The following is a 27,892-nucleotide window of genomic DNA, read 5'->3' as shown; positions in this document are numbered from 1 at the left end:
TCAATACTAAGCAGTGACATATTTGGGCCAGTCTTGTTAGAGGCCTAAAGACAGTGATGGTGCTGCCTCCTGAGTCTACTGAGCCTCTAGATTGAGACTGAACAGCTGCTTGACATGAAGGAGTTACTGTATCTTGGGCTCCTGCACCAAAAACAAAAAACATATTTTTAGCAAATCACACAACTAACCAGAAGCAATACATTTCCCTGTGCAACAACAGGCATGTCTCCTTACATTGAATCATCTTCCATTGTGCAACAGTGCAGGAGAGTACAATATACTAGAGGAGTTGTGGTGTGTTTCATTACATCTTCATTTTGTCACTGAAGGTTGACATAATATAGAGTGATGTGTGTGACAATGACACAGATGTGCTATATAAAGTAAACTAGGGCTTTCATTTTCAGGGATAAAAAGGTCAATTTAATTTCCATGACCTTGATTCGAATAAATGAAACTCACATTGGCAATCACGTCATTTCACAAAAAAAAATATTTTCAAAGGTCTGCACTGGAGGCCTGCCAAGGTGTTGTGCTAATTTAAAAAGGGCTCCATTAGAGACCGAGACAGTATGCAGCCAGAGCTTCCAGGTGCCCATCAGCAGGAGCATCACAATCACTCCCAGCTGGCCCGCCCTGCTGCTATCAGAATCGTTCTGCACTGACCTTGCGCTAAAGGGAGGACTGTAAAATCACTGTAAAAACTGTCAACACTCAGGTTGTTTTACTGTCTGACACATCCCTGATCAGACTAGAATTCTTAACGTCTTGGCTAGGTTGTATGGTTGAGTGGGGGAAAAAGTTAGAAATCGTCGCCAAGACTGAGAATAAAGTTAAACACAGAAGCTTGATATACAGTAAACCCCAACCAATCATACAAATCCATAGCTGGTAGATAGCTTTTTCTCCAAAATATAATCTAGTTTCAATCAAAGTGCTACTATACATGAGAGTGTAGTCTATTATTATCATCATCATCATATTCTGTACCAAACACAGTTCATTATGAAATTCAGCATTTGCATTATGCATTAATTAAGCAGATGTGTTCCACATGAGCTAAAGAGACAGTAGCACACGTAATCCACCATTGAAATCTCCACCTGGGAAAGGCCAATGTTGTTACTATGGCAATAGGATTGACCCTGGCTCCAGTTCAAACTGACAGACAGCCATGGCAATTAATGACGGACACCAGTGAAGGCACGAATCCCAGTGTACTATCACCTCTTTAATCACAGTAATTGGGCCGACAATTTGGTGTTGTTGAATGACTATACAACTAACCCACTAACCCATGGCATTAGATGTGTTGAAGCAATAAAAGGTGAATTCCAAAACATCCAAGTATGAAACAGCAGTGGCATCAAAATACACAGATTTTTTTTTCTTCGGAGGATAGTTTTGTTACTGGATTAAGATGCCTCTGAAGATATGAAGCTCTAGTTAAAGTGAAAGCGAAGTAAACAGAATCTCACATCAAACAACTATTTTTGTTACTGCCTCAGCCTGCTCAAATCCAAACCCCAATAACAGCAAGCTGGGAACAAGGGTTTGCAATCAACATCAAGAAATTGTCCAGGGCTCGCTTTAGGGACAAATGGGCCTCGAAACCACCAAATAGTTTGACATTTCACAGGCAACATTACTGTAGGCAAACCCTGGCAACACACAGGAGTCCAACACCCAGTAGGATGCATCATCGGCACTACTGCATCAATCTATATGATTTGGAATGCTAATCTGTTCATAGAAATACTTTGAATATGAGCAGTGAAGCCTGTCAGACCTGTCATGAAAGATGTACTGTATGTAGATCAATCAGATCTAATGCATGAACCCTGAGCACGACTCATGACCAGGCTATATAGTAGCTTAGTCTTGTAGTCAAAGCGCTTCTCTGTTCTGGCTCTCCAATGGTGGAAAAAGCTTCCGTCTTCTGTCAGTCCCTGCCCATCTTCTGAAAATGTCTGATAGTCTATCTCTTTAAAGAGTATCGTAAATAAGTCTCACGAGTATCTTAAAAGAAGAGTATCTTAAATAAGTCCCCCCTCCCCCCGTGCTACGATTGTGATGCTGTTGTCTCACCTAGCTACCTTAAGATGAATGCAATTTAAGTCGCTCTGGATAACAGCCTCTGCTAAATGACTAAAATGTATTGCTGACAATCCTAAATGCCTTGAGAAACTGTCAGTAAATAGCCTACTATCTCTTACTCACAGAACACACAAGCCTGTTCCAGACTTCTAGACAGTCTCAGAAACACTAAACTCTGTTCTGGCATAATCCACACTGCTTACATTTGCAGGAAATGGACTGCATGAATCAGCCTCAATAATGAAAGAAACATGGCACTCTGCCATCTTTTCATAGTCTGAAGACATTAGATACATTTGCCAACACCTTTAATTTAAAAAACAAAACGTTGCCACTACCAGGAACATTTTAGTTTAGCGGTGAAAGAACAAAAGGGCATTGGAGTTAACCACCCCCACCACAGTCAGCACAGGCCTCTCACTAGGTGACACAATGTGGTGTATTAACTGTACTGTAATGTAGCCTGTACTGTAGTATAGTCTAGTGCCACATTTTAGTGAGGGGAGGCAGGTGAATACAAGGTTAATTAGCTTCAGTAGAGTTTAATTTCCACAGACATCAGTTCACATGTCATAACAAAAGATCAGGGGTCATGGCCCCATGTCTCAACATACCTTTAAAAACCCCTCAGTGTCAACTACTGATCTAATGCTTACATGGAGCACAAACCACTGGGTTAAACCCACAGTACTTAGTTATAATCCTCTTGCAATGATGGCCTCAGAGTTGGAAGAGATTCTACAAGGCCTTTTCCAGCTGACATCATATCCATTGTAATGACATCTGAGCAGAGATTGGACTAAGAAAGGAAACTAGAGTGAAAAAAGGTCACATGAAGTCAATGCCATAACTCCTTGCTGACTCATCCCACAGTATGGGTTGGACGCTTGCATTTGAACAGCAGCCTGAACAGAGTGATAGAAGGGGTGTACTCATTACCTCTGAACTTCTTGGGCGGGTTGTTGAGGTCCCCTGTGTCTGGCTGTACCACACAGCGGTCATCCACAAGCCTGGGAACAGGAGGAGCAATGACAGCTGTCAATCAAACACTCATCCCTCTAACTACACATACACCTAGCCTGCAGAAACAGACAAACAATACATCAGCCACAAGTTTCATTCTAAGCAGTGAATGCTACTGGTACACACACAGCACAGAATGCTGTTGAGTCGCTCAATACTGTAATCTCCATCCGGATTTAAAACCTCTCTTTTACTCATAACTACAACCTGTTTGATCTATGCTACTCCTAGCCTGGCTGATGCAACTCACATGGTCAGCGAGGGAGAGCTGACACACCGGTCTGGACAGGAGAACGTTGTAAATACAATATTTGCACAGATTTGTGCTTATTTCTTAATGAGCTTTGTTTGGTTCTCTTAGATGTTTTCTTTTTCTGGGGGGGGGGTTGAGACCTCACGTTGATTGGATTTGAAAACACAACAACTGTATTGGAAGGGGGCGGTGCTCAGGGCTCTGTGTGGCTGTCCATGTGGATGTTTGAGTGCGAAAGACACAAATGAAAACCAATCATGATAACATTTTATTGGTTACATACACGTGTTATTGTGGGTGTAGCGAAATGCTTGTGCTTCTAGTTCCGACAGTGCAGCAATATCTAACAAGACACAAAAATTCAAGGAAAGGAGTTCAGAATATATAAATATATGGACGAGCAATGTCAGAGCGGCAGACTAAGATACAGTAAATAGTATACAATACAGTATTTACATGAGATAAGTAATGCAAGATATGTAAACATTATTAAAATGACGTTATTAAAAGTGACCAATGATTTCAAGTCTGTATGTAGGCAGCAGCCTCTCTGTGCTAGTGATGGCTATGTAATAGTCTGATGGCCTTGAGATAGAAGCTGTTTTTCCAGACTCTCAGTCCCAGTTCTTATGCACCTGTACTGATCTCTCCTTCTGTATGATAGTGGGGTGAACAGGCAGTGGCTTAGATGGTTGTCCTTGATTATATTTTTGGCTTTCCTGTGACATCGGGTGCTGTAGGTGTCCTCGAGGGCAGGTAGTTCAACCTCAGTGATGTGTTGTGCAGACCGCACCGCCCTTGAGAGCCTTGGGGCTGCGGGCAGTGCAGTTGCCGTACCAGGTGGTGATGAAACCCGACAGGATGCTCTCAATTGTGCATCTGTAAAAGTTTGTGAGGGTTTTAGGTGCAAAGCCATAATTCTTCAGCCTCCTGGAGGTTGAAGAGGCGTTGTTGCGCCTTCTTCACCACACTGCCTGTGTGGGTGGACCATTTCAGTTGGTCAGTGATATGTACGCTGAGGAACTTTCCACCTTCTCCACTGCTGTCCCGTCGATGTGGCTAGGGGGGGTGCTCCCTCTGCTGACGTCCAAAATAATCTCCTTTGTTTTGTTGACGTTGAGTGGGAGGATAATTTCTGACACCACACTCCCAGAGCCCTCAACTCCTCCCTTTAGGCTGTCTTGTCGTTGTTGGTAATCAAGCCTACTAAGGTTGTGTCGTCCACAAACTTGATGATTGAGTTTGAGGCGTGCATGGCCAACGTAGTCATGGGTGAACAGGGAGTACAGAAGGGGGCTGAGCACGCACCCTTGTGGGGCCCCAGTGTTGAGGATCAGCGAAGTGGAACTGTTGTTTCCTACCTTCACCACCTGGGGGCGGCCGTCAGAAAGTCCAGGACTCGAGCTTGATGATCAGCTTGGAGGGTACTATTGTGTTGAATGCTGAGCTACTGTATAGTCAATGAACAGGATTCTTACATAGGTATTCCTCTAGATGGGATAGGGCAGTGTGCAGTGTGATGGCGATTGCATCGTCTGTGAACCTATTAGGACGGTAAGCAAATTGAAGTGGGTCTAGGGTGACCGGTAAGGTGGAGGTGATATGATCCTTGACTAGTCTCTCAAAGCACTTCATGATGACAGAAGTGAGTGCTACGGGGCGATAGTCATTTAATTAAGTTACTTTTGTTCCTGTACCCAAGAATGCAATGGTGGCAATCTTGAAACATGTGGGGATGGCAGGCTGTGATAGGGAGAGATTGAATATGTCTGTAAACAGACCAGCTGGCTGGCGTGTTTACGCATGCTCTAAGGACGTGGCTAGGGATGCCATCTGGGTCGGCAGCCTTGCGAGGGTTAACACGTTTAACTGTCTTACTCACCTCGGTCATGGGGAAGCAGAGCCCACAGTCCTTGGTAGCACTGTGTTATCCTTATCGACCCATCGTGCCGACAACGTCAAGAGCCTTTCCAGACTCTGAAGTCAGGAGCACTTGGAGTTAGGTGGCAGAGAGACTATGTTAACCCTGCATGCATCACCAATCAGCATCACAGTGCATAATGGCACTACTTCATTGTATCAATGACAAGATTATTGGTCAAGAGGCGTAGAGGGCAGATTGATGGACAGATCCCACAGCAAACTCAGTATGCCTAATTTTGGCCGAGCAGGGCACAGTGCTCTCTGGAGGCCGCACATTGAGAGAAGCTACAGTGTAAAGCCATAAAGGCCTGAAATCAAGCAGTCTAATTAGTGGATGAACTATGTTTCATCCTCTACCTGCTGTAAGGGCATTCATAGCAATACTAAGCCAGTCTGCTCACTCAGAACTAAACCAAACCTTCTGAGCTAAAAATAAAACGGAGCAAGAACAGCTTTAACTGAAATTTCCTCTGAATTCCTGGCTGAAATGTGTATTAAGGGGGTTTTATGAAAATAAATATTTGGTTTGGGAGAAGCTGGTGAAATGAGGAGTATTAAAGGATTGGGGCTGTGCCTGTAAATAAAGCTTTTAGGTGGTTAAAACTCTTGGGTTTCAAGGGCTCTAGATTTGTTTGCATTATTATTACTAATACTTAGTATTACATGGCTATTCACATTTTGCCTAACTTTTAAACATCTAAATCCATTGAGCCTTATTAAACTTAAGAAAACACAGCTGACTTGATAGAGGCACTTGGAATTTGAACACCTGAACATCTGTGAATGGCATTCATCAAGCACTCTAATATATAATAATATATGCCATTTAACAGATGCTTTTGTCCAAAGTGAAATGCAAACTTGTAGTGTATTTGAGTTTTGAAAAAGTTAGTATATGTCACGCCTTGGTCATAGTATTTTGTGTTTTCGTTATATATTTGGTCAGGCCAGGGTGTGACATGGGTTTATGTGTTGTGTTTCGTATTGGGGTTTTATAGGATTTGGGATTGCTATGATTAGGGGTGTGTCTAGTTAGGCTTGGCTGCCTGAGGCGGTTCTCAATCTGGAGTCAGGTGATTCTCGTTGCCTCTGATTGGGAACCGTATTTAGGTAGCCTGAGTTTCGCTTTGTATTTCGTGGGTGATTGTTCCTGTCTCTGTGTAGTTTCAACAGATAGGTTTCACGTTCCGTTTGTTGTTTTTGTATTTATTAGTTATTTCATGTATCGTCACTTTTTCTTCATTAAAGACATGAGTAACCACCACGCTGCATTTCGGTCCGACTCTCTTTCAACAAACGAAGAACGCCGTTACAGTATAGTTAGTATTTCCACTTTGAAAATTCAGATTTGATTTGTCCTAACAAAAAAATGTATCAACCCCCTACAAACTATTCCAGTAATTATAATCCACATAATTGTCACACCTTGGTCTTAGTATTTTGTGTTTTCTTTATTTATTTGGTCAGGCCAGGGTGTGACATGGGTTTATTTTGTGGTGTGTTTTTGTATTGGGGTTTCAGTAGGTATTGGGATTGTGGCTGAGTAGGGTTGTCTAGGAAAGTCTATGGCTGCCTGAGGCGGTTCTCAATCAGAGTCAGGTGATTATCGTTGTCTCTGATAGGGAACCATATTTAGTTAGCCCGGATTTCACTGTGTGTTGGTGGGTGATTGTTCCTGTCTCTGTGTTTGTTGTCACAAGATAGGCTTTCACGTTCCGTTTGTTGTTTTGTATATTTAGTTATTTCATGTATAGTTCATTTTTTCATTAAAGAAAATGAGTAACCACCACGCTGCATTTTGGTCCGCTTCTCCTTCTACAGATGAGCGCCGTTACAATCATTTCCATTTCCTGTAGCTGCAGGATTATTTTCCTGCTGTAGCAAACTGGCTCAAATTATACTGAACAAAAATATAAAACGCAACATTTAAAGTGTTGGTCCCATGTTTCATGAGTTGAAATAAAAGTTCACAGAAATGTTTCATATGGACAAAAAGCTTATTTCTCTCAAATTTGGTACACAAGTTTGTTTACATCCCTGTTAGTGAGCATTTCCCCTTTGTTAAGATAATCCATCCACCTGACAATTGTGGCATATCAAGAATCCAATTAAAACAGCATGATAATTACAGGTAGTACACCTTGTGCTGGGGACAATAAAAGGCAACTCTAAACTGTGCAGTTTTGTCACACAACAATGCCACAGACATCTCCAGTTTTTAAGGAATCTGCAATTGGCATGCTGACCGCAGAAATTTCCACCAGAGCTGTTGCCAGAGAATTTAAGGTTAATTTCTCTACCATACGCCGCCTCCAATGTTGTTGTAGAGAATTTGGCAATAAGTCCAACCGGCCTCACAACCGCAGACCATGTGTAACCACGCCAGCCCAGGACCTACACATCCCCCTTCTTCACCTGCGGGATGGTCTGAGACTAGCCATCTGGACAGCTGATGAAACTGTGGGTTTGCACAACCGAAGAATTTCTGCAGAGATTGTTAGGAACCGTCTCAGGGAAGCTCATCTGCTTGCTCGTCATCCTCACCAGGGTCTTGACCTGACTGCAGTTCGGCGTCATAAACAACTTCAGTGTGCAAATGCTCACCTTTGATGGCCAGTGGCACGCTGGTTCCAAAAGGGTTCTTTGGGTGTCCCCATAGGAGAACCCTATTTGGTTCCAGGTAGAACCCTTTCCACAGAGGAGCCAAAACGGGTTCTCTTATGGGGACACCCAAAGAAGCCTTTTGGAACCCTTTTTTCTAAGAGTATGCGAAGGAAATGTGTTGCGCTGCATGAGGCAAATGGTGGTAACAGATACTGACTGGTTTTCTGATCCACACCCCTACGTTTTTTTTAAGGTATCTGTGACCAACAGATGCATATCTGTACTCCCAGTCACGTGAAATCCATAGATTTGGACCTAATGAATTTATTTCAAATGACTGATTTCCGTATATGACCCGTAACTCAGTAAAATCTTTGAAATTGTTGCATGTATTTTTTGTTCAGTGTAAGATCCTACATCTGTACAGTCATGCATGCATACCTTTTACATACAGGTGGTCCGGGGGAATCAAACCCACGATATTGGCGTTGCAAGCGCCATTCTGTACCATCTGAGCTACAGAGGACCACTCTCTGTCTGATTCCTATTTTGGTGCAGCCATGCAAGATTGGGACTAAGTCCTCATATGGATCATCATTCTTGGAGCATTCTGCTGAGCCATTAACACTATTGGTGTCTGATAAGAGTTGTTGCTCTTATAACCTGTGTAGCAACACATTACACAAGGCACAACGTTGTATTGACATGTTACATAGTATTGTTAAATAATAACATTTATGGAGTTGAATGTTTATTGTAATTACACAAGTGGAATAGAGACCATTCCTTATTCTACTTGTGTAGTAACACTCAACTCCCTTCATTTGTCATTATATAGCACACTCAAAGCACTTATTCAAATAATATGTAACTACAATGCTGTTACTATAGTATTTACAGTGTTACTACACAGGTATAACACCCATGGAATAATCCATTTCATAAAAGCTCAGACAATTATAGGCCTCAGATTTACTCCTGGCTGCAAAACACAGGATGCTTGGCAGGTAGTCGGAAAGATAAATATGACACCTCGACGGGGTTCTGGAGCCAGTCCAGTCAGCATTTTCCATTTATAGCCTGTGCAGGCTATGTATTGTAGGACATTATTGTATTGTTTACATTTTAAAAAACACACTGTAAGCATATCCCCAAGGGAAATTAATTGGGTTACGATTGCCTAAAACTATGTTTTATTTAATAATATCTTGTCCATGCATCACATGGATGACCTGAATTGTACTGATCATGGATAAATGTATCTGTATGAATTACACATTATTTAAACAATACAATAATGTCCTACAGAACAATACAGCCTACACACAAGGAAAATGCTAGACGTCATTCAACTGAATTTCTATGCAGAGCCTGTAAAGAGGTGTAATAATGTAAAGAGGTGTAATAACGTCGATGTAAAATCAGCAAAGGGCAGCAGTCTTGCTCTGTGCTCCAGGAAGCAGCCAGCCCAGGCCAGACCCCTGGTACAGTAGTGAACAGAACTGTCCTCTCAAAACCAGCTGCAGACCAGGTGGCTCGTTACAAAGCTTTGAAATGGTCAGTATGATACACAGAGACAACCAACAGCATCACAGCCTCCTGTACACTGCCTGCTGTTTCTAAATATAGCTCATTCCCTTCAGCTCATCTCCTAACAGAGGGCAACCACAACAGAGAGGGGACCAGGGGGAGAGAAAAAAAATGATTACCAGGCTGGCAACTTGACAAACGAGTATGGTCAAGGTGCTGCTCTTCAAAGCCATGCACACATTTGTTTCCATGGCCTGGTTACGCAATTTGTGTAAGAGCAGGGGCTTCTTGAGAGATGCCAGGGCAAGGCTTGAATGGGGGCCCAGCAAAGGGCCAGATAGTGACGATGTATGATTAAGAGGCATGGATGACAATGCTAAAAAGGAGGCTAAGAGTGGAGATGGCAACACAGATACCGTGTTCATTTTCACTGAGGGAAAAGAACAACAAACAGGCAGGAGCAGAAAATAGAAGGGAGGAACAGGAAGGAGACGAGGCAGTTTCGCAGCTCTGACACCAGAGAACTAGAGGCTGAAGTATTGTCAAGCCCATCAGCCTTGTTGTGAATTCAGCTCATGCTTCAGTCAATGATCTCCCTCAACCCTCACTGAGCCGTGATGAAAATTTAGGCGTGAAATTCTGTTAAATGGGTGTGATCACACAGGGGAAGGACGAGTTAAATGAAACTGTACATTTTGAGCAATCGCTTCTGTATAAATGTATACAGCATAAGCTCTCAATATTTAAATTCAAACACAGTAAGCAAAATAATTTAAGCCACTTAGGACCATCATTTCATGGTTTTACTAATGGTACAACTTGGAAGAGACAAAAAGGACAGCCAACACATCCTATAAACAGCCAACACATCTCCTGCTCCGTATCCCACTGACACTATCCCATTCAATATAACATTTCACTTGTTCAAACACATTCCTCTCTTCCCTGACACTCACTGTCCCTACTGTTTCACTTTCTCCTCCCCCTCACCTTTAACCCCCTCACTTCAGTGTCCTCAGTCCTCCCTCTCTACATCCTCAGCTGGACTCCAAAAATGTTCTGTGACCTCTGCCTCTCACACTCCAGCTCCAAACACTCTCTCCCTTTCCATTTCTCAAAATGTCTTCTAAGGGCATAGAACATTATCACCTCAACGACAAGCATTCTGCAATCTAGCTTTTATCATTATATGCTCAACCACTTCAGCTGAAACCGGTATGAAACGGCATTACTTTAATAACAATGGAATGAGTAAGGGTTTATTCTGCTTATAACACTAGAGGAGCAAACATTATTAAAGCTTGTGAAATAAAGCCATGACTCTGACTAAGCCATTAAATAAACCCCTACATTATTTGACATTATCACCTTGGCAGCAGTTCCAGCCTTCTCCCTGGCCCCAAACACCAACCAGGTTCATTATTTCACTGGTACCTGGCTCTGTGTGTATGTGCATGTTTATGTGTAAATGTACACCAACCCGTGTCTGACATTGGATGTGTACTGTGACAGACATGAATCTATGAGCATGTGCGTCTTTCAAGTTGAGAGGGATTGGATTCATATGCAGCAGTATAACAGTAGGCAGACAGACATACCCTAAAGTGCTGATAAATCCATTGGTGGAACCCTCTGCATAGAGAGAGCAGATGTCCCCGATGTGGAGGAAACTGGACATCTTGTCTGACATGTTGCCTCACCCTGGACTGTCCCTGGAAAAGATGGAAGAGACAAGAGTTGGTGTGATAAATATACCACACAGATGTACAGTCATTTACCCTGATAAATACTGCACATGTAACCTATAGGCCTAGAGCTATTACCATGTAATTACAAAGCGGTTCCTATGTATAACATTGTTACTATAGATAGATTTGTATTTAGACTCATGCCTAGTTGCAGTGTACAGTAAAATTATTGAGCTCCGAGCTCCAATAGTGCAGGTGTGAATGAAAAAATAAATACATATATTACACATGCATTCACAACTGTTTTTTAGTTATTATTTCACCTTTATTTAACCAGGTAGCCCAGTTGAGAACAAGTCCTCATTTACAACTGTGACCTGGCCAAGATAAAGCAAAGCAGTGCGACAAAAACAACAGAGTTACACATAAACAAACGTATAGTCAATAACACAATAGAAAAGAACAATTACAATTTAGCATTAATACTGGAGTGATAGATGTCAAATCAAATCTGATTTGAGTGATAGATGTGCAGATGATGTACAAGTCGAAATACTGGGGTGCCAGAGTGAAAGTAATAATATTGGGATGAGGTAGTTAGGTGTGCTATTTACAGATTGGCTGTGTACATGTACCATGAATGTTAAGCTGCTCTGACTGCTGTCGCTTAAAGTTAGAGAAGGAGATATAAGACTCCAGCTTCAGAGATTTTTGCAATTCGTTCCAGTCATTGGCAGCAGAGAACTGGAAGGAAAGGCGGCCAAAGGAAGTGTTGGCTTTGGGGATGACCAGTGCAATATACCTGCTGGAGCATGTGCTACAGGTGGGGTTGCTATGGTGACCAGTGAGCTGAGATAAGGGCTTTACCTAGAAAAGACTTACAGATGACCTGGAGCCAGTGGGTTTGGCGACAAATATGCATTGAGGGCCAGCCAATGAGAGCATACAGGTTGCAGTGGTGGGTAGTATATGGGGCTTTGGTGACAAAACGGATGGCACTGTGATGGACTACAGCCAGTTTGCTGAGTAGTGTGTTGGGGGCTATTTTGTAAATGACGTCGCCAAAGTCAAGGATCAGTAGGATAGTCAGTTTCACGAGGGTATGTTTGGCAGCATGAGTGAAATATGCTTTGTTGCGAAATAGGAAGCCGATTCTAGATTTAATTTTGGATTGGAGATGCTTAACGTGAGTCTGGAAGGAGAGTTTACAGTCTAATCAGACACCTAGGTATTTGTAGTTGTCCACATATTCTAGGTCAGAACCCTCCAGAGTAGTGATGCTAGTCGGGCGGGAGGGTGCGGGCAGCCATCGGTTGAAGAGCATGCACTTAGTTTTACTAGCATTTTAAAGCAGTTGGAGGCCACGGAAGAAGTGTCGTATGGCTTAGAAGCTCTTTTGTAGGTTTGTTAGCAGAGTGTCCAAAGAAGGGCCAGATGTATAAAGCCTTGGCCAGGTCGATGAAGACGGCTGCACAGTACTGTCTCTTATTGATGGCGGTTATGATATCATTTAGGACCTTGAGCATGGCTGAGATACACTCGTGACCAGCTCGGGAACCAGATTGCATAGTGGAGAAGGTACGGTGGGATTTGAGATGGTCGGTGATCTGTTTATTAACTTGGCTTTCGAAGATTTTAGAAAGCGCGGGGGGTGTTGGCCAGGGTAGGGTGCTGAGATGTTGCTGCAGGGGGTGCTGAGATGTTGGCTGGGGTAGGGTAACCAGGTGGAAAGCATGGCCAACCGTGGAAAAATGCAGACCTTAGCCATGAATATATTTGCCATATACCACACCTCCGTGGGCCGTATTGCTTAAATATAAAATGTACATTGGGGTGTGGGCAGGTTAATTGTCCATTGAAAGGCAGGGGGGGGGGGGGGGGTTGCTATCCAGTAGTGGCTATTCAGCATGATAAAATGTCCATTGGGGTGGGGGCAGAGTAGGATGTCTGTAATGCCAGGATCTGAGTGATGGAATTGGGGAGAACAGGCCATGGCTCGGGTGGTTTAGGTTCCTGATGATCTTCGGAGAGGGTCGAGTGTGTCGGGAAGGAAGGAGGTGATGTGGTCTTTGACTCTCAAGGCACTTCATGATGACGGAAGTGAGTGCTAAGGGTCAGTAGTCATTCAGTTCAGTTACTTTCCCTTTCTTGGGCACAGGGATGATAGTGGTCATCTTGAAACAGGTGGGGATAACGGCCTGAGCTAGAGAGAGATTGAAAATGTCCAAAAACACAACAGCTAGCTGGTCTGCACATACTCTAAGGGCACAGCTAGGGATGCCGTCTGGTCCACAGTTTTTGATTTGGGTAAGTTTTGGAAGAAACCATTGGTATCACATTATGCATTTTTTCTAAATCCGGTGTCTGAGTTGGTGTATTCATTGATGTTATAAGGGCGGCAGGTAGCCTAGTGGTTAGAGCGTTGGGCATGTAATCGAAAGATTGCTAGACTTAATCCCCGAGCTGACAAGGTAAAAATCTGTCGTTCTGCCCATGAACATGGCAGTTAACCCACTGTTCCTAGACCATCATTGTAAATAAGAACTTGTTCTTAACTGACTTGCCTAGTTAAATATAGGTTAAATAAAAAATACCCAGAAGTGACCCGGAATATACTCCAGTCCACATGATCACCACAGTCTTGGTGCTTGGATTCTGATTGGTCAGACCAGCGTTGTACAGACCTGATTACCAGAACTTCCTTCTTCAGTCTTTGTTTGTAGGAGGTGGGGATCATAATGGTGTGGATGGGCATATAACACAAATGTCTAGCAAACCAAAAGGTTGAGTGTTCCAACTTCATCATGTACAACTTTAGCATTTTAGCTAATTACCAACCTTGCAACTACTTACTACGTTTTAGCTACTTTGCAACTACTTAGCATGTTAGCCATCCCTTTAACTTAACTCCTAACCCTAACCTAGCTAACATTAGCCACCTAGCGAACATTAACCACAACAAATTGTAATTCGTAATGTATCATACGTATTGGAAATTCATAACATACTGTACGAATTGGAATTTGTGCATTTCGTAACAAACAAATTTTAATTTGTAACATATACAAAAAGGATGATGTTCATCCACAAATTAATACACCCATACGAAACATAACATATCATACTAAATGGAGTGTCTAGGAATAAAACGAAACGCTATGAGATCAGGTCGCAGAAGCTTGCAGTCAAAATTAAAGTAAATGCTTGCTACCTTGGTTAAGTCTGTTTTCAACAAATCAACTATTTTAGGACTATTGTATATTGACCAAGCAAGAAAAATAAACATGCAATTATTACTGAGTGAATGAAGAAAATAAATTAGAAACAAACGCTTCCAGCCGTTTAAATGGTCTGTCGAAGTGAATGTGTTAAGATCAGGATTAATAGTATAAATGGTTTGAGTTCCTGCCTGTGGATCAGAACAATGCGGGTTTCCCTCTTGAAGGAGATACACTACATGGTCAAATTAATGGATTTTGCCATTTCAACTGCACCTGTTGCCGCCAAATCTCCATAGCAAACATTGGCAGGAGAATGGCCCGTACTGAAGAGCTCAGTACATTCAAAATGGCACCGTCATGGGATGCCACCTTTCCAACAAGTCAGTTGGTCAAATTTCTGCCTTGATAGAGCAACCCTGGTCAACTGTAAGTGTGGTTATTGTGAAGTGGAAACGTCTCTGAGAAACAATGGCTCAGCTGCGAAATGGTAGGCCACAAGCTCACAGAACGGGACTGCCGAGTTCTGAAGCACGTAGTGCGTTAAAATCATCTGACCTCGGTTGCAACACTCACTACCGAGCTCCAAACTGCCTCTGGAAGCACCAGAACTGTTTGTCAGGAGCTTCATGAAATGGGTTTCCACAGCCGAGCCTAAGATCACCATGCACAATGCCAAGCGTTGGCTGGAATAGAGTAAGGCATGCAGCAAGTGGACTCTGAAGAAGTGGAAACGCGTTCTCTGGAGTGATGAATCACGCTTCACCATCTGGCAGTCCGAATGATGAATCTGGGTTTGGCACATGCCAGAAGAACGCTACCTGACCCAATGTATAATGCCAACTGTAAAGTTTGGTGGATGAGGAATAATGGTCTGGGGCTAGTTTCTCATGGTTCGGGTTAGGCCCTTGAGTTCCAGTGAAGGAAAATCTTTACACTACAGCATACAATGACTTTCTAGACTATTCTGTGCATACAACTTTGTGGCAACAATTTGGGGAAGGCCCTTTCCTGTTTCAGCATGACAATGCCCCCATGCACAAAGCGAGGTCCATACAGAAACAGTTTGTCGAGATCGGTGGGGGAGTATTTAGAAAAATATTTCTTTAATCATTTTAACAGCCCCTCCCGACACACACCCACTTATTTTAATTCATTAGATGGCCCTTAAAAAGAGCCTTTGGGTTTCTGGAGAGGCAGACAAATGGCAGTGTGGGGTGTGTACTACTGCGTGCATTTTGCTAGAACGGAGGAGAGACCAGGGCCCATCTCCACAAAGCGTCTCAGAAAAGGTCCTAAGAATCCTGTTAAACCCAGTTAAGACAAAAAAAGCTCAGAGTAGGTTTTAGGATGATGTTCAGTCACTGCTCAGACAGACTCTGAGCCAGGAGTAAAATCAACTGTCAACTCTTAGTAATGACAGTTTGAGGTACCGCAAAGGAAGTGATAGTGATGACGGCTCATAGCAAATTATGGGGAATAACCAATCGCGATGAGGCATCGCCAGCTGTGAAATGTGTAGCAGGTTTCAGACAACCACGAGTGTGACTATACATCAAATGTTGCAATGGTAAAAAGTTTGATATCATTTTCACCTGAAACGATCACTTTGCTTACTCTAAATAGGTTGGCATGCATATTTCTTTCTTTTTTACCAATCCCAATCATTTTTATAATGTGATAGACACATAATAATGTGATAGGCATTTTGCACTGAATCATACAGTATAATGGTTTAAAAGAAGAATATCTACACACTTGTCAATACTGTTAACCAACTCAATTGTTTTGGCACAGTAGTTACTTGCCGATAATGTGGGATAAAACGTTTGAAAGGTCTATCATTTTTACCCAAACGCAATTAAATGTTTTCAATTACCCACTTATAGGCATCTTTTATAATAACGTGATATTCTGCTTGAAATAACACGCAGCTTAATGAAATAATTGAAAGAAAAGCTGACTATTTATTAGTCTAGTGGTTGTAAGTATTTAGGCATACGTCATGAGAATAAGGCCTCATAAGAAATCATTGTCAAAAGTGCAAGCGGTACTGTTGCATGTAGGTCTAGATTATTTATGGGTTGATCATGAAGGAATGTTTTAATATTTCTATAACTCCAAAGCAATTGCCTGTCTATGGTGCAGGAAGCACTGCATCTCTGCCTTTTTCTATTATCAAGACACCTGCTGGTAACTCTTCATTAATTGGTTAGGACAGCTCATGAAGTGTCCTAAATAGCTGTCGACTCGGTGTGACTTATTACTGAAGAGGCTTCATGCATAGCTTTTATTTTCACCGTAAGAGTAGGAATAAAATGTCTCTATTCTCAGCACTTATGACCAATTGTCTACTTGGAGACACTTTGTGGATACAGGCCCAGCTCTCAGACTCTCATGGAAGAGGTCATTTCCATCATCCGTGAGATGAACGCCATCCCTACGGGACTTCCCGGGACACAGTGCTTTATGTCTGAGTGGAGGATTGTGGGCATGCACCTGTCACAGAGAAATGCAAACACCAGCTGGTTGACAGAGCGCCTGGCCATCTCTATGTGCTTGTTGATGTCCTCGTCGCACTGGAACATCTAATTCCTCCACTGTGTGCTGTCAGAATAGATCACCGTTGTCCCGGGGAGAATTCAGATGGACTACCAGGGCTGTCCCAAGTCATTTCCACCGAGGAGGATGACTATGATATATTCAGTCACACCTCGCCTTGGCGAGAAATAATATTTCAGAACCCTTCCGATGAGAACAGCTCATCCATATTTCGCGCTCTTGTAGTCATCTAGCCAGCGCCAATTTGCTTTGAGCAATGATCAGTAGGATTATGAGCTGGGATATTCAATAAATAAAATATTAAATGCACAACATTGCGAGGGTTCACAGGGAGAGCACATGTTAAGCTGTATTATAATAGTCACCTTCCAGTGTAAAAACCATGGAAATTAAAAACAAAACAACAATTTAAGTGAGAATAGGCATCGTCTGAAGACGAAAAAGGAAATTCACATGAGCACCACAAAGCCTATTCCACCCATGCTCTACCAAGGTTTTCCAGCACATAACTTTGACCTACTACAGTAGCTATATTGGTATTGTAGTTCAAACTATGTGTAGGCAGGTTGCTTGGGATTCAAAGCTTCTCAAACAGTCTAATTTATACTCTTCAGAAGGATAATGGACTTTACAGTGTTCCGCTATTAAAATGATGTATACCAGTTTATATTCATACATCCTTTGGCTGTATGCATTTTTAGATATAGGCCGATTGTAAATGTGTATTATTTTAGTGACACCATATTTATTGCAAAAAGAAATACAAGTACAAACATATCTTTAAGCTACATATTATTTTGACAGAGGTAATGAACTGTCCATTGATCAGCACAGCAATTTATAAAATAGGACCATGTTTGAAAGTGTTTGTGAGCTTATGCCAATATTACACAGGTAAGCTAGTAGTTACAGAAATTAGGAATGCAGACAGGCTCTAACACACCACCCCCTGTTGTTATGTTTGGCACCTAATGACCAAAAAAGTATGTTATTGACATCTATTGCTGAAATAAAATACAGGCATGCACCACATTACTACAAGACAACAGAGCTCAATCAAGCCTGATGGTCTTGTAAGTATGAAAGCAAAGCTTGCTTTCATTTAATAAACATTTTAAAAACATGAAAAAGGTAGTGTAATGAGATAATGTCTTACTGTGGTGTGTGAAGATTCCAATGCTTCACCTTGTATACGGTACAAATCCCATTATTATGGAAGCACCTCCTCTATAAAAACAGTTTGAGAAGGTTTGAATCCTAAGCAACCTACCTACACATAGTTGGAAGTACAATATAGTTACAGTAGTAGGTCAAAGCTGTGTGTTGGAAAACCTTGGTAGAGTATGGGGGGGGGGGGGGGAAGACATTGTGATGCTCATGTGAATCTCACTTCAAATGTATTTTTTTGTTTTTAATGCATCACCAGCTGAGTGAGCTCTTTTATACTTTGCACTACAAGACACCATGTAACCTTTGAACTAAAGCTAATCTCAATCGTTTTTGCATTAATTAACTGAGGTCATTTGGCAAAGTTTATTCCCCAGTTCAACATGTAAATATCTCTGGGCTTTTGCATGGGCAGTTAGTCCATGGCAGTATTCCTTTGATTGGAAATGGTGACACACTCAAATTCTGTTGCGCCACAGGGCAGAGGTCCTCCTTTATATATCGGTTTAGGTCAACTGAACTTGAAATTAATGGTTTCAAATGATAGTTTTCAACTCTCAACATAGCTCATGTAGGTTGCTGGGTAGTGATAGGCTGCGGATACAAGTAACTGCCAAAATAATGGAAACACTTCAGTAAATTAGGGACATAAAGTATATTGAAAGCAGGTGCTTCCACACAGGTGTGGTTCCTGAGTTAATTAAGTAATTAACATCCCATCATTTTTAGGGTCATGTATAAAAATGCTGGGCAGGCCATTATTGTGGCTACCATGCCTATGCCCACATAGGATGACAATGCCCCTATCCACAGAGCACGAGTGGTCACTGAATGGTTTGATGAGCATGAAACCAATGTAAACCATATGCCATGGCCATCACCATCACCAGATCTCAACCCAATTGAAAATGGATGTTTCTAAAGTGGCGCCTGAGACAACATTTTCCACCACCATCAACAAAACGCCAAATGATGGAATATCTCAGAAGAATGGTGTCGCATCCCTCCAATAATAGAGTTGAACAGATTTGTAGAATCTATGCCAAGGTGCATTAAAGTTGTTCTGGTTCGTGGCGTCCTAACGTCCTATTAAGAAACTATGTTGGCATATCCTTTATTTTTGGCAATTACCTGTACATGAAACCTACACTCAAAAAAAGATAGCTTCTGAATGTTTTTAAGTAGGCCTCACTCTTAATGGAATATTCTGAAAAACCTACAACTCTAATTACCTAGTGTCCAAACTGAAATGTCTGCAGACCTTTCCATTAGTAAAAATCCTGCCCAAATCCCCAATGTGAGAAACCATTGTGCCTCAACATCACCAATATAAAAATGATCCAAACAGAAGGGAATATTGTAGCCATCTAGAATGTAGCAAATAGGTCTAACTGACTCCATCAGAACCATCTGCCAATGCTTGTTTTTACTCTTGGTTTGTTGGCCTATTCTATCATTGATGTAGGCAACACGAATTGTCTTGGATAGGCTCCTAAATCATCAGGATGAAACAAAATTAGTAGTTATATATATATATATATATATATATTCAATTGATACATTATCATTACATTGTTAGGCTACATTGTCAGTCTTTGCTTGTTGCTTAGGCTACATTGTTACATCTTTCATTTCCTGAAGTCAAATGTAACCTAGTCACATAAACCGAAAATGTATCGGTGGCCACCTTGAAATTTCTCACAGCTCATTCAAAATGCACTTGTCTAAAAACAATCTGACATTTTAACGTCTGAAGTTCCAGGTTTTATTCCACGATACAGACCAATTTTGGTGGTCTTGAAAACACAATGCATTAAAGACTATAGAAGACATAGCCTACTATATCAAGGTAGACTATAACGCGTGGGTTCCTTGACAATTCATGTATGACGTTAGAGGATGATGCTCCTCTCAAAACTATGCTACAGGGTGAGAATCTGCATAAGACTTTACCTTCACAAAAGAAAGAATGAGGCGAAAAAATTATCGAATCGGGCTGGATCAGCAAACGTGAATTTCCACTGCGCCGTCCTCGTTTAAATCCATGATCGCCGACTGAAACTCCAGTTAGAACAAAGCTTCTTTGACAGCTGAATTTGTCCTCAGTCGCAATCCGCTTCTTACCTCCTCCACATGCGCTTTGAAGAAACGCCCCTTTTGCTTATATTATATATATATATTTATAAATATAAGCAAAAGGGGCGTTTCTTCAATGCGCATGTGGAGGAGGTAAGAAGCTGATTGCCACTGAGGACAATATATATATATATAGTGTTTGGGAAATGTTACTTCAATGATAAAACTGTAGGCTTAATTTGTAGGCTGCGATCCATTGTATGGTATTGACACTGAAGTTTGCAATTTAAAAATAGACATATTAATAGACGTATGTGTAGAGCTGTTTTACTATTGCTGTGATGATTATTTTAGCTTAAACGTGTATTAGGCCTTCTATTATAAACTGTGACACTATGAATAACTTTGTAGACTAAAGTGTAGGCTGAAGTGTGTCATTGTGAATAAACAATCTATTAAAACTGCAGTCTCTATTTGGCAGTGATTTGTCCACAGGCAATTGGACCTATGTGGGTGTCTAGCATCAAAATAAATAGCATCAGAATAGCAACAGATTAATAGCTTAAAACTGTTCCTGATCTAAGCTAGTGTAGTATAGGCCAAAACATCTGACCACAGGAGGTTGGTGGCACCATAATTGACTGGAGCAGAATTAGAAAATGGTTAGACTGTAAACTCTCCTTCCAGACTCACATCAAACATCTCCAATCCAAAGTTAAATCTAGAATTGGCTTCCTATTTCGCAACAAAGCATCCATCACTCATGCTGCCAAACATACCCTCGTAAAACTGACCATCCTATCGATCCTCAACTTTGGCAATGTCATTTACAAAATAGCCTCCAATACTCTACTCAATAAATTGCATGCAGTCTATCACAGTGCCATCCGTTTTGTCACCAAAGCCTCATATACTACCTACCACTGCAACCTGTACGCTCTCGTTGGCTGGCCCTCGCTTCATACTCGTCGCCAAACTCACTGGCTCCAGGTCATCTACAAGACCCTGCTAGGTAAAGTCCCCCCTTATCTCAGCTCGCTGGTCACCATAGCAGCACCCACCTGTAGCATGTGCTCCAGCAGGTATATCTCTCTGGTCATCCCCAAAATAAATTCCTCCTTTGGCCGCCATTCCTTCCAGTTCTCTGCTGCCAATGACTGGAACGAACTACAAAAATCTCTGAAACTGGAAACACTTATCTCCCTCACTAGCTTTAAGCACCAGCTGTCAGAGCAGCTCACAGATTACTGCACCTGTACATAGCCCATCTATAATTTAGCCCAAAATACTACCTTTTCCCCTACTGTATTTATTTATTTATTTTGCTCCTTTGCACCCTATTATTTCTATTTCTACTTTGCACATTCTTCCACTGCAAATCTACCATTCCAGTGTTTTACTTGCTATATTGTATTTACTTCGCCACCATGGCATTTTTTTTTGCCATTACCTCCCTTATCTCACCTCATTTGCTCACATTGTATATAGACTTATTTTTCTATTGTATTATTGACTGTATGTTTGTTTTACTCCATGTGTAACTCTGTGTTGTTGTATGTGTCGAACTGCTTTGCTTTATCTTGACCAGGTCGCAGTTGTAAATGAGAACTTGTTCTCAACTTGCCTATCTGGTTAAATAAAGGTGACAAAAAAGAAAAAAAAGAATGTCACATGACATGGAATTTACCATGCACATGATGATGATGATGATGGAGGATGAAATCCCTGATTGAGTGATGTTTTGACCTTATTATATACTGTATATGTTTGTAATAGAAATGTTTTCCATGTCAAAAACAGAAACGTCAAAAACATCCACTCTCCCTTATAGCTAGGCCTCATGCTGTATATGCCAGTCTTAGAAGGGAAATTAGAGAAACACAGTCATTGTGTGGAAACGCTGCTGCCAAAAACACAAACTCTTCAACTCTGTCACTAACACTGTTCAATGAATTGTGTTTTATGAAAAGGATTCAACCGAGTCAGACACTTCAACAATTGAAACTGCATGGTCTATTTCCTCTAGGCTGTTGTTCATACAGAAAAAGATAATCATTCCTTGCCCTTGATGGAATATCCTGAAAAATGCAACTGTATTGTAACCATGCTGCAACTTAGAGAGCATGATGTGTTTTGAAAAGAATCTTCATCTATGGTGGACAATGAACATGAACAAACAACCAGAGAAAGGAATTACAATTCGGTTACGATAACGCTAATTTAGTTTCTGTCCTCTCTCTTTCAGCTAGCAAGCTCTCTCTTTGCTTTCAAGTTTTGAAACTCTGACGTAGTGTGAGTGATCTAGTTCAGTTTAATATGCCCCATTAAAGTCTTGTCCTTCTATTTTTTTAACTTCTGGAATTAGAACACAGACTAATCAGTGTACTCTGTCTAAAACATTCAAAAGCATCCATGCAACATTAAAGCCAGTAAAACACTTCCCAGATGAATTTAATACATTTAAGTGCTCCCCTGGCTGTTTCCAGATCCCACTTATTCACTTGTTGATTGTTTAACAAAAATAACATTGAGATCACTTAAAGGTAGAATCTTTAGTTGAAACAATAACAAAGTGACACCCCGCTTCTCTTTTGGTAGAAAGTTGAGGGATTGGCCTGGAGAAATGTAACCACTCTCAAATTCATAGACAGAGCAATGGAAACAAGGACAGACCATCCATCTATACAGTGTTTGTTTATATTTACATTGTTTACAAACATTGGAGTAAAACAAGCTTATGTTTTGGGTTCTGATGGGTTACAACAGTTGAACTAAGCTCACGAGGCATTTATATTCTTCAAGAATCAATGGATATATCAATCATTTACTCCAAAAATGAATGTAGCAACAAAGGATTCTAATTTTAATTAACAGTAAATAGCACGGTTTGAGATTGTTTCACCTACCACTGGAATTCAGTGGCGCACTAAGATGATCAGTTGAAAAGCTTGTAGCATTTGCCATATGTTTTTCAATATCGATGACTTCAGGATATGGTGCATTTTTTATCTATGTCAGCATTTTTACATAATCAACTATCACACCACTTACGTCCACTCAGATTCACAAATACAGCGCCTTCAGAAAGTATTCATTCCCCTTGACTTATTCCACATTTTGTTGTGCTACAGCTTGGATTCAAAATAGATTAAATTGATTTTTTTTCTCACCCATCTACACACAATACCCCATAATGACAAAGTGGAAACGTTTTTAGAATTGCAATTTTATTGAAAATGAAATGCAGAAATATCTTATTTATATACTGTAAGTATTCACACCCCTGAGTCAATATATGTTAGAATCACCTTAGGCAGGGATTACAGCTGAGAGTCTTTCTCGATAAGTCTCTGGATTGTACACCTGGATTGTACAATATTTGCACGTACATTTTTTTTTCAAGCTCTGTCAATTTGGTTGTTGATCATTGCTAGACATTTTCAAGTCTTGCCATAGATTTTCAAGCCGATTTAAGCCAAAACTGTAACAAGGCCACTCAGGAACATTCAATGTCGCCTTGGTAACTCCTGTGTATAGTTGGCCTTGTGTTTTAGGTTATTGTCCTGTTGGAAGTGAATTTGTCTCCCAGTGTCTGTTGGTAAGCTGATTGAACATGATATTCCTGTAGGATTTTTCCTGTGCTTAGCTCTATTCCGTGTATTTTTATCTTTAAAAAAAATCTCTTGTTCTTGCCGATGACAAGCATACCCATAACATGATGTAACCACCACCATGCTTGAAAATATGAAGAGTGGTACTCAGTGATGCTCAGATAATTTAGTGCCTTATTGCAAACAGGATACATGTTTTAGAATATTTTATTCTGTACAGGCTTACTTCTTTACACTCTGTCATTTAGGTTAGTATTGTGGAGTAACCACAATGGTGTTGATCCATCTCCCGTTTTCTCCTATCACAGCCATTAAACTCTGTAACTGTTCTAAAGTCAGCATTGGCGAAATCTCTGAGCGGTTGTCTTCCTCTCTGGCAACTGACTTAGGAAGGATGCCTGTAGCTTCGTAGTGACTGGGTGTATTGATACACCATCCAAAGTGTTATTAATAACTTCGCCATGCTCAAAGGGATTTTCAATGTCTGCTTTTTCATTTTTACCCATCCACCAATAGTTGCCTTTCTTTGCGAGGCATTGGAAAACCTTCCTGGTCTTTGTGGTTGAATATGTGTTTAAAAATCACTGCTTGACTGAAGGACCTTATGGAGATGGTGACTCCCTGTAATCAGGGAGTCACCATTGAGACCAGTGTCTCTTTTTACAAGGGAGCCCTGCATATACAGTACCAGTCAAAAATTTAGGCACACCTACTCATTCAAGGGTTTTTCTTTATTTTTACTATTTTCTACATTGAAGAATAATAGTGAAGACATAAAAACTATGTAACAACACATATGGAATCATGTAGTAACCAAAACAGAGTTAAACAAATCCAAATATATTTTAGATTTTAGATTCCCTCGAAAATGCCTCCTTTGGCCTTGATAGCTTTGCACACTCTTGGCATTCTCTCAACTAGCTTCACCTGGAATGCTTTTCCAACAGTCTTGAAGGAGTTCCCACATATGCTGAGCAGTTGTTGGCTGCTTTTCCTTCACTCTGGAATGAGAAAGTGTGTCCAACTCATCCCAAACCATCTCAATTGGGTTGAGGTCGGGTGATTGTAGAGGCCAGGTCATCTGATGCTGCACTCCATCACTCTCCTCCTTGGTCAAATAGCCCTTACACAGCCTGTATGTGTATTGGGTCATTGTCCTGGTGAAAAACAAATGATAGTCCCACTAAGCGCAAACCAGATGGGATGGCGTATCGCTGCAGAATGCTGTGGTAGCCATGCAGGTTAAGTATGCCTTGAATTCTAAATAAATCACAGGCAGTGTCACCAGCAAAGCACCTCCACACCATCACACCCTCTTCCATGCTTCATGGTGGGAACCACACATGCAGAGAGTATCTGTTCACCTACTCTGCTTCTCACAAAGACACAGCGGTTGGAACCAAAAATCTCAAATCTGGACTCATCAGACCAAAGGACAGATTTCCACCGGTCTGATGTCCATTGCTCGTGTTTCTTGGCCCAAGCCAGTCTCTTCTTATTATTGATGTCCTTTAGTAGTGGTTTCTTTGCAGAAATTTGAATATGAAGGCCTGATTCACGCAGTCTCCTCTGAACAGTTGATGTTGACATATCTGATATTGGCAGAACAATTAAATTATTGTTAATCTAACTGCATTGTCCAATTTACAGTAGCTATTACAGTGAAATAATACCATGCTATTGTTTGAGGAGAGTGCACAATTTTGAAAATAAATGCAGCGGTTCATTGGATCAGTCTAAAACTTTGCAAATACACAGTGGCCAAATTCGAAATTGCACGTGGGCTGGAATAATACATTATGGCCTTTCTCTTGCATTTCAAAGATGATGGTATAAAAAAAGAACAGTTGTTTTTTCTTTGTATTATCTTTTACCAGATCTATTGTGTGATATTCTCCTACATTCCTTTCACATTTTCACAAACTTTAAAGTGTTTTCTTTCAATTGGTACCAATAATATGCATATCCTTGCTTCAGGGCCTGAGCTACAGGGAGTTAGATTTGGGTATGTAATTTTAAAAAAAGGGGTTGATCCTTAAGAGGTTTAACATTATTTTGGTTACTGTATGATTTGATATGTGAAATTTCATAGTTTTAGTTTAGTTCATAGTTTTCATAGCTTAGTAAAAATAAATAAAAAACCCTGGAATGAGTAGGTGTGTCCATACGTTTGACTTTTTCATAAAATACATAGAAGATCTAATACAATATAAAACAAATAAAATACATAGAAGATCTAATACAATATAAAACAAATAAAATACATAGAAGATCTAATACAATATAAAACAAATAAAATACAGCAAAACACATATTGCACAGACACCAAAGGAATCTCCAGAGTTAAACAACCCTGTGAACAGGTTTGATAACTTGTCATTATTAATCTTAACAGTAAAGTTATGTAAGTCAGAGGCAGGGCTTTGTCATTTATTCATATTTAATCAGGCAAGTCAGTTAAGAACAAATTCATACTTACAATGATGGCCTACCCCAGCCAAACCCAGACGACGCTGGGCCAATTGTTCGCCGCCCTATGGGATTCCCAATGATGGCCAGATGTGATACAGCCTGGATTCGAACCAGGGTGTGTGTAGTGACGCCTCAACACTGAGATGCAGTGCCTTAGACTGCTGCGCCAGTTGGGAGCTGCTAAACGCTATTATTGCACGCAGAGTGAGTCCATAAAATGTTTATTATGTGACATGTTAAGCAAATGTTTACTGAAATTATCTAGGCTTACCATAACAAAGGAGTTGAACACGTATTGACACAAGACATTTCAGCTTTCCTTTTTTTATACATTTGTAAAAATGTCTAAAAACATAATTCCACTTTGACATTATGGGGTATTGTGTGTAGGCCAGGGACACCCAATTTTTACCCACAAAATGTGGAAAAAGTCAAGGGCTATAAATACCTTCTGATGGCACTGTTTAGAGAGTTCAGCCCGGTTTAAGAACGGCTATCATGTCATTAATGTCTTTATTCTCAGAATTTTTGTGATGTAACAATACTAGAGCGCCTCCGATAATTCCCTATGAAATGACCCTCCTATAAACAAACAAAATAGAATAGTGAATTTAACAGACTATTTATTGGTTAGCATTCGGATAATGTATAAGTCTGTACTGTGTAGTGGTGTCCACAGATTGCATATCTGCTTTCACTGGACATCTAAATAGATATTGAAAGCTATCAGAAATAAACAGCACAACGTGGAAGCGTCAATTATCATTTAGCAACGGCTAGGGAGGAGAAAGTGTGCTCTAGGAAGGTTCAGACAGAAACCACATCCCACTGTGCACAGATGTCAATTCAATGGCGATTAAAATCAAATCAAATCAAATGTATTGGTCACATACACGTGTTTAGCAGATGTTATTGCGGGTGTAGTGAAATGCTTGTGCTTCTAGCTCCGACATGCAGTAATTTCTAACAAGTAATATCTAGCAATTTCACAACATATACCCAAACTACACGTACATCTAAGTAAGGAAAGGATTAAGAATGTATATACACATACGTCAGAGCGGCATTGGACTACAACACAGTGGCATAGTATAGAATACAGTATATACATATGAGATAGGTGATGCAATATTTACACACAATCAAAGTGACTAAGATACCGTAGAACAGTATATAGTACAGTTTATACATATGAGATGAGTAATGCAAGATACGAAGACATTATTAAAGTGGCTAGTGATCCATTTCTAAAAGTGGCCAGTGATTCCAAATCTATGTCTATAGGCAGCCGCCTCTGATGTGCTAGTGATGGCTGTTTCCACATTGGTTCAACATCATTTAATTGAAATTACGTGGAAACAACATTGATTCAACCAGTGTGTGCCCACTGGGATTTGCCCAATTCTCTATATGGCTCTGGGTCCACTTTCTCATCTGGTCTGTGATATTCTCAATACTATATTATTACCATGTATTTAAGCACCCACACACACATAGACTCACAGACACAGCCACAGACACAGCCACAGACACAGCCACAGACACAGCCACAGAAACAGCCACAGACACAGCCACAGAAACAGCCACACAGCTCAGTTTCTTCACATCTTGTTGATAGATCATGTTACTTTGAGAACTGCAAGTTCCAAAGGGATGATGAGTAATGTT

General features: G+C 40.9%; 1 protein-coding gene across 11 annotated transcripts in view; it reads right to left on the bottom strand.

Moving 5' to 3' along the window:
* LOC109898016 (inositol 1,4,5-trisphosphate receptor type 1) overlaps window positions 1–20,190 on the bottom strand; it is a 153,153-nt gene extending 132,963 nt beyond the window's left edge. For 9 of the 11 annotated variants that reach the window (XM_031794207.1, XM_031794613.1, XM_020492749.2 and 6 more), the window contains exons 1-3: window positions 20,019–20,190; window positions 11,029–11,142; window positions 3,037–3,107 (exon numbers count right to left, since the gene is read on the bottom strand). In XM_031794207.1, the coding sequence (XP_031650067.1) occupies window positions 3,037–3,107; window positions 11,029–11,120 (163 nt within the window). In that variant the 5' untranslated portion in view covers window positions 11,121–11,142; window positions 20,019–20,190. Of the gene's footprint in view, window positions 1–3,036; window positions 3,108–11,028; window positions 11,143–20,018 lie in introns of those variants that run through there. The other 2 variants (XM_031794486.1, XM_031794571.1) reach the window with 1 other exon arrangement.
* Between the last annotated feature and the right edge of the window lie 7,702 nt (window positions 20,191–27,892).

Source organism: Oncorhynchus kisutch, linkage group LG1 (assembly GCF_002021735.2).
Source record: "Oncorhynchus kisutch isolate 150728-3 linkage group LG1, Okis_V2, whole genome shotgun sequence".
Lineage (NCBI taxonomy): Eukaryota > Metazoa > Chordata > Actinopteri > Salmoniformes > Salmonidae > Oncorhynchus > Oncorhynchus kisutch.
Note: the sequence above shows the minus strand (reverse complement) of the source record. Positions and strands in the feature narration are given on the sequence as shown.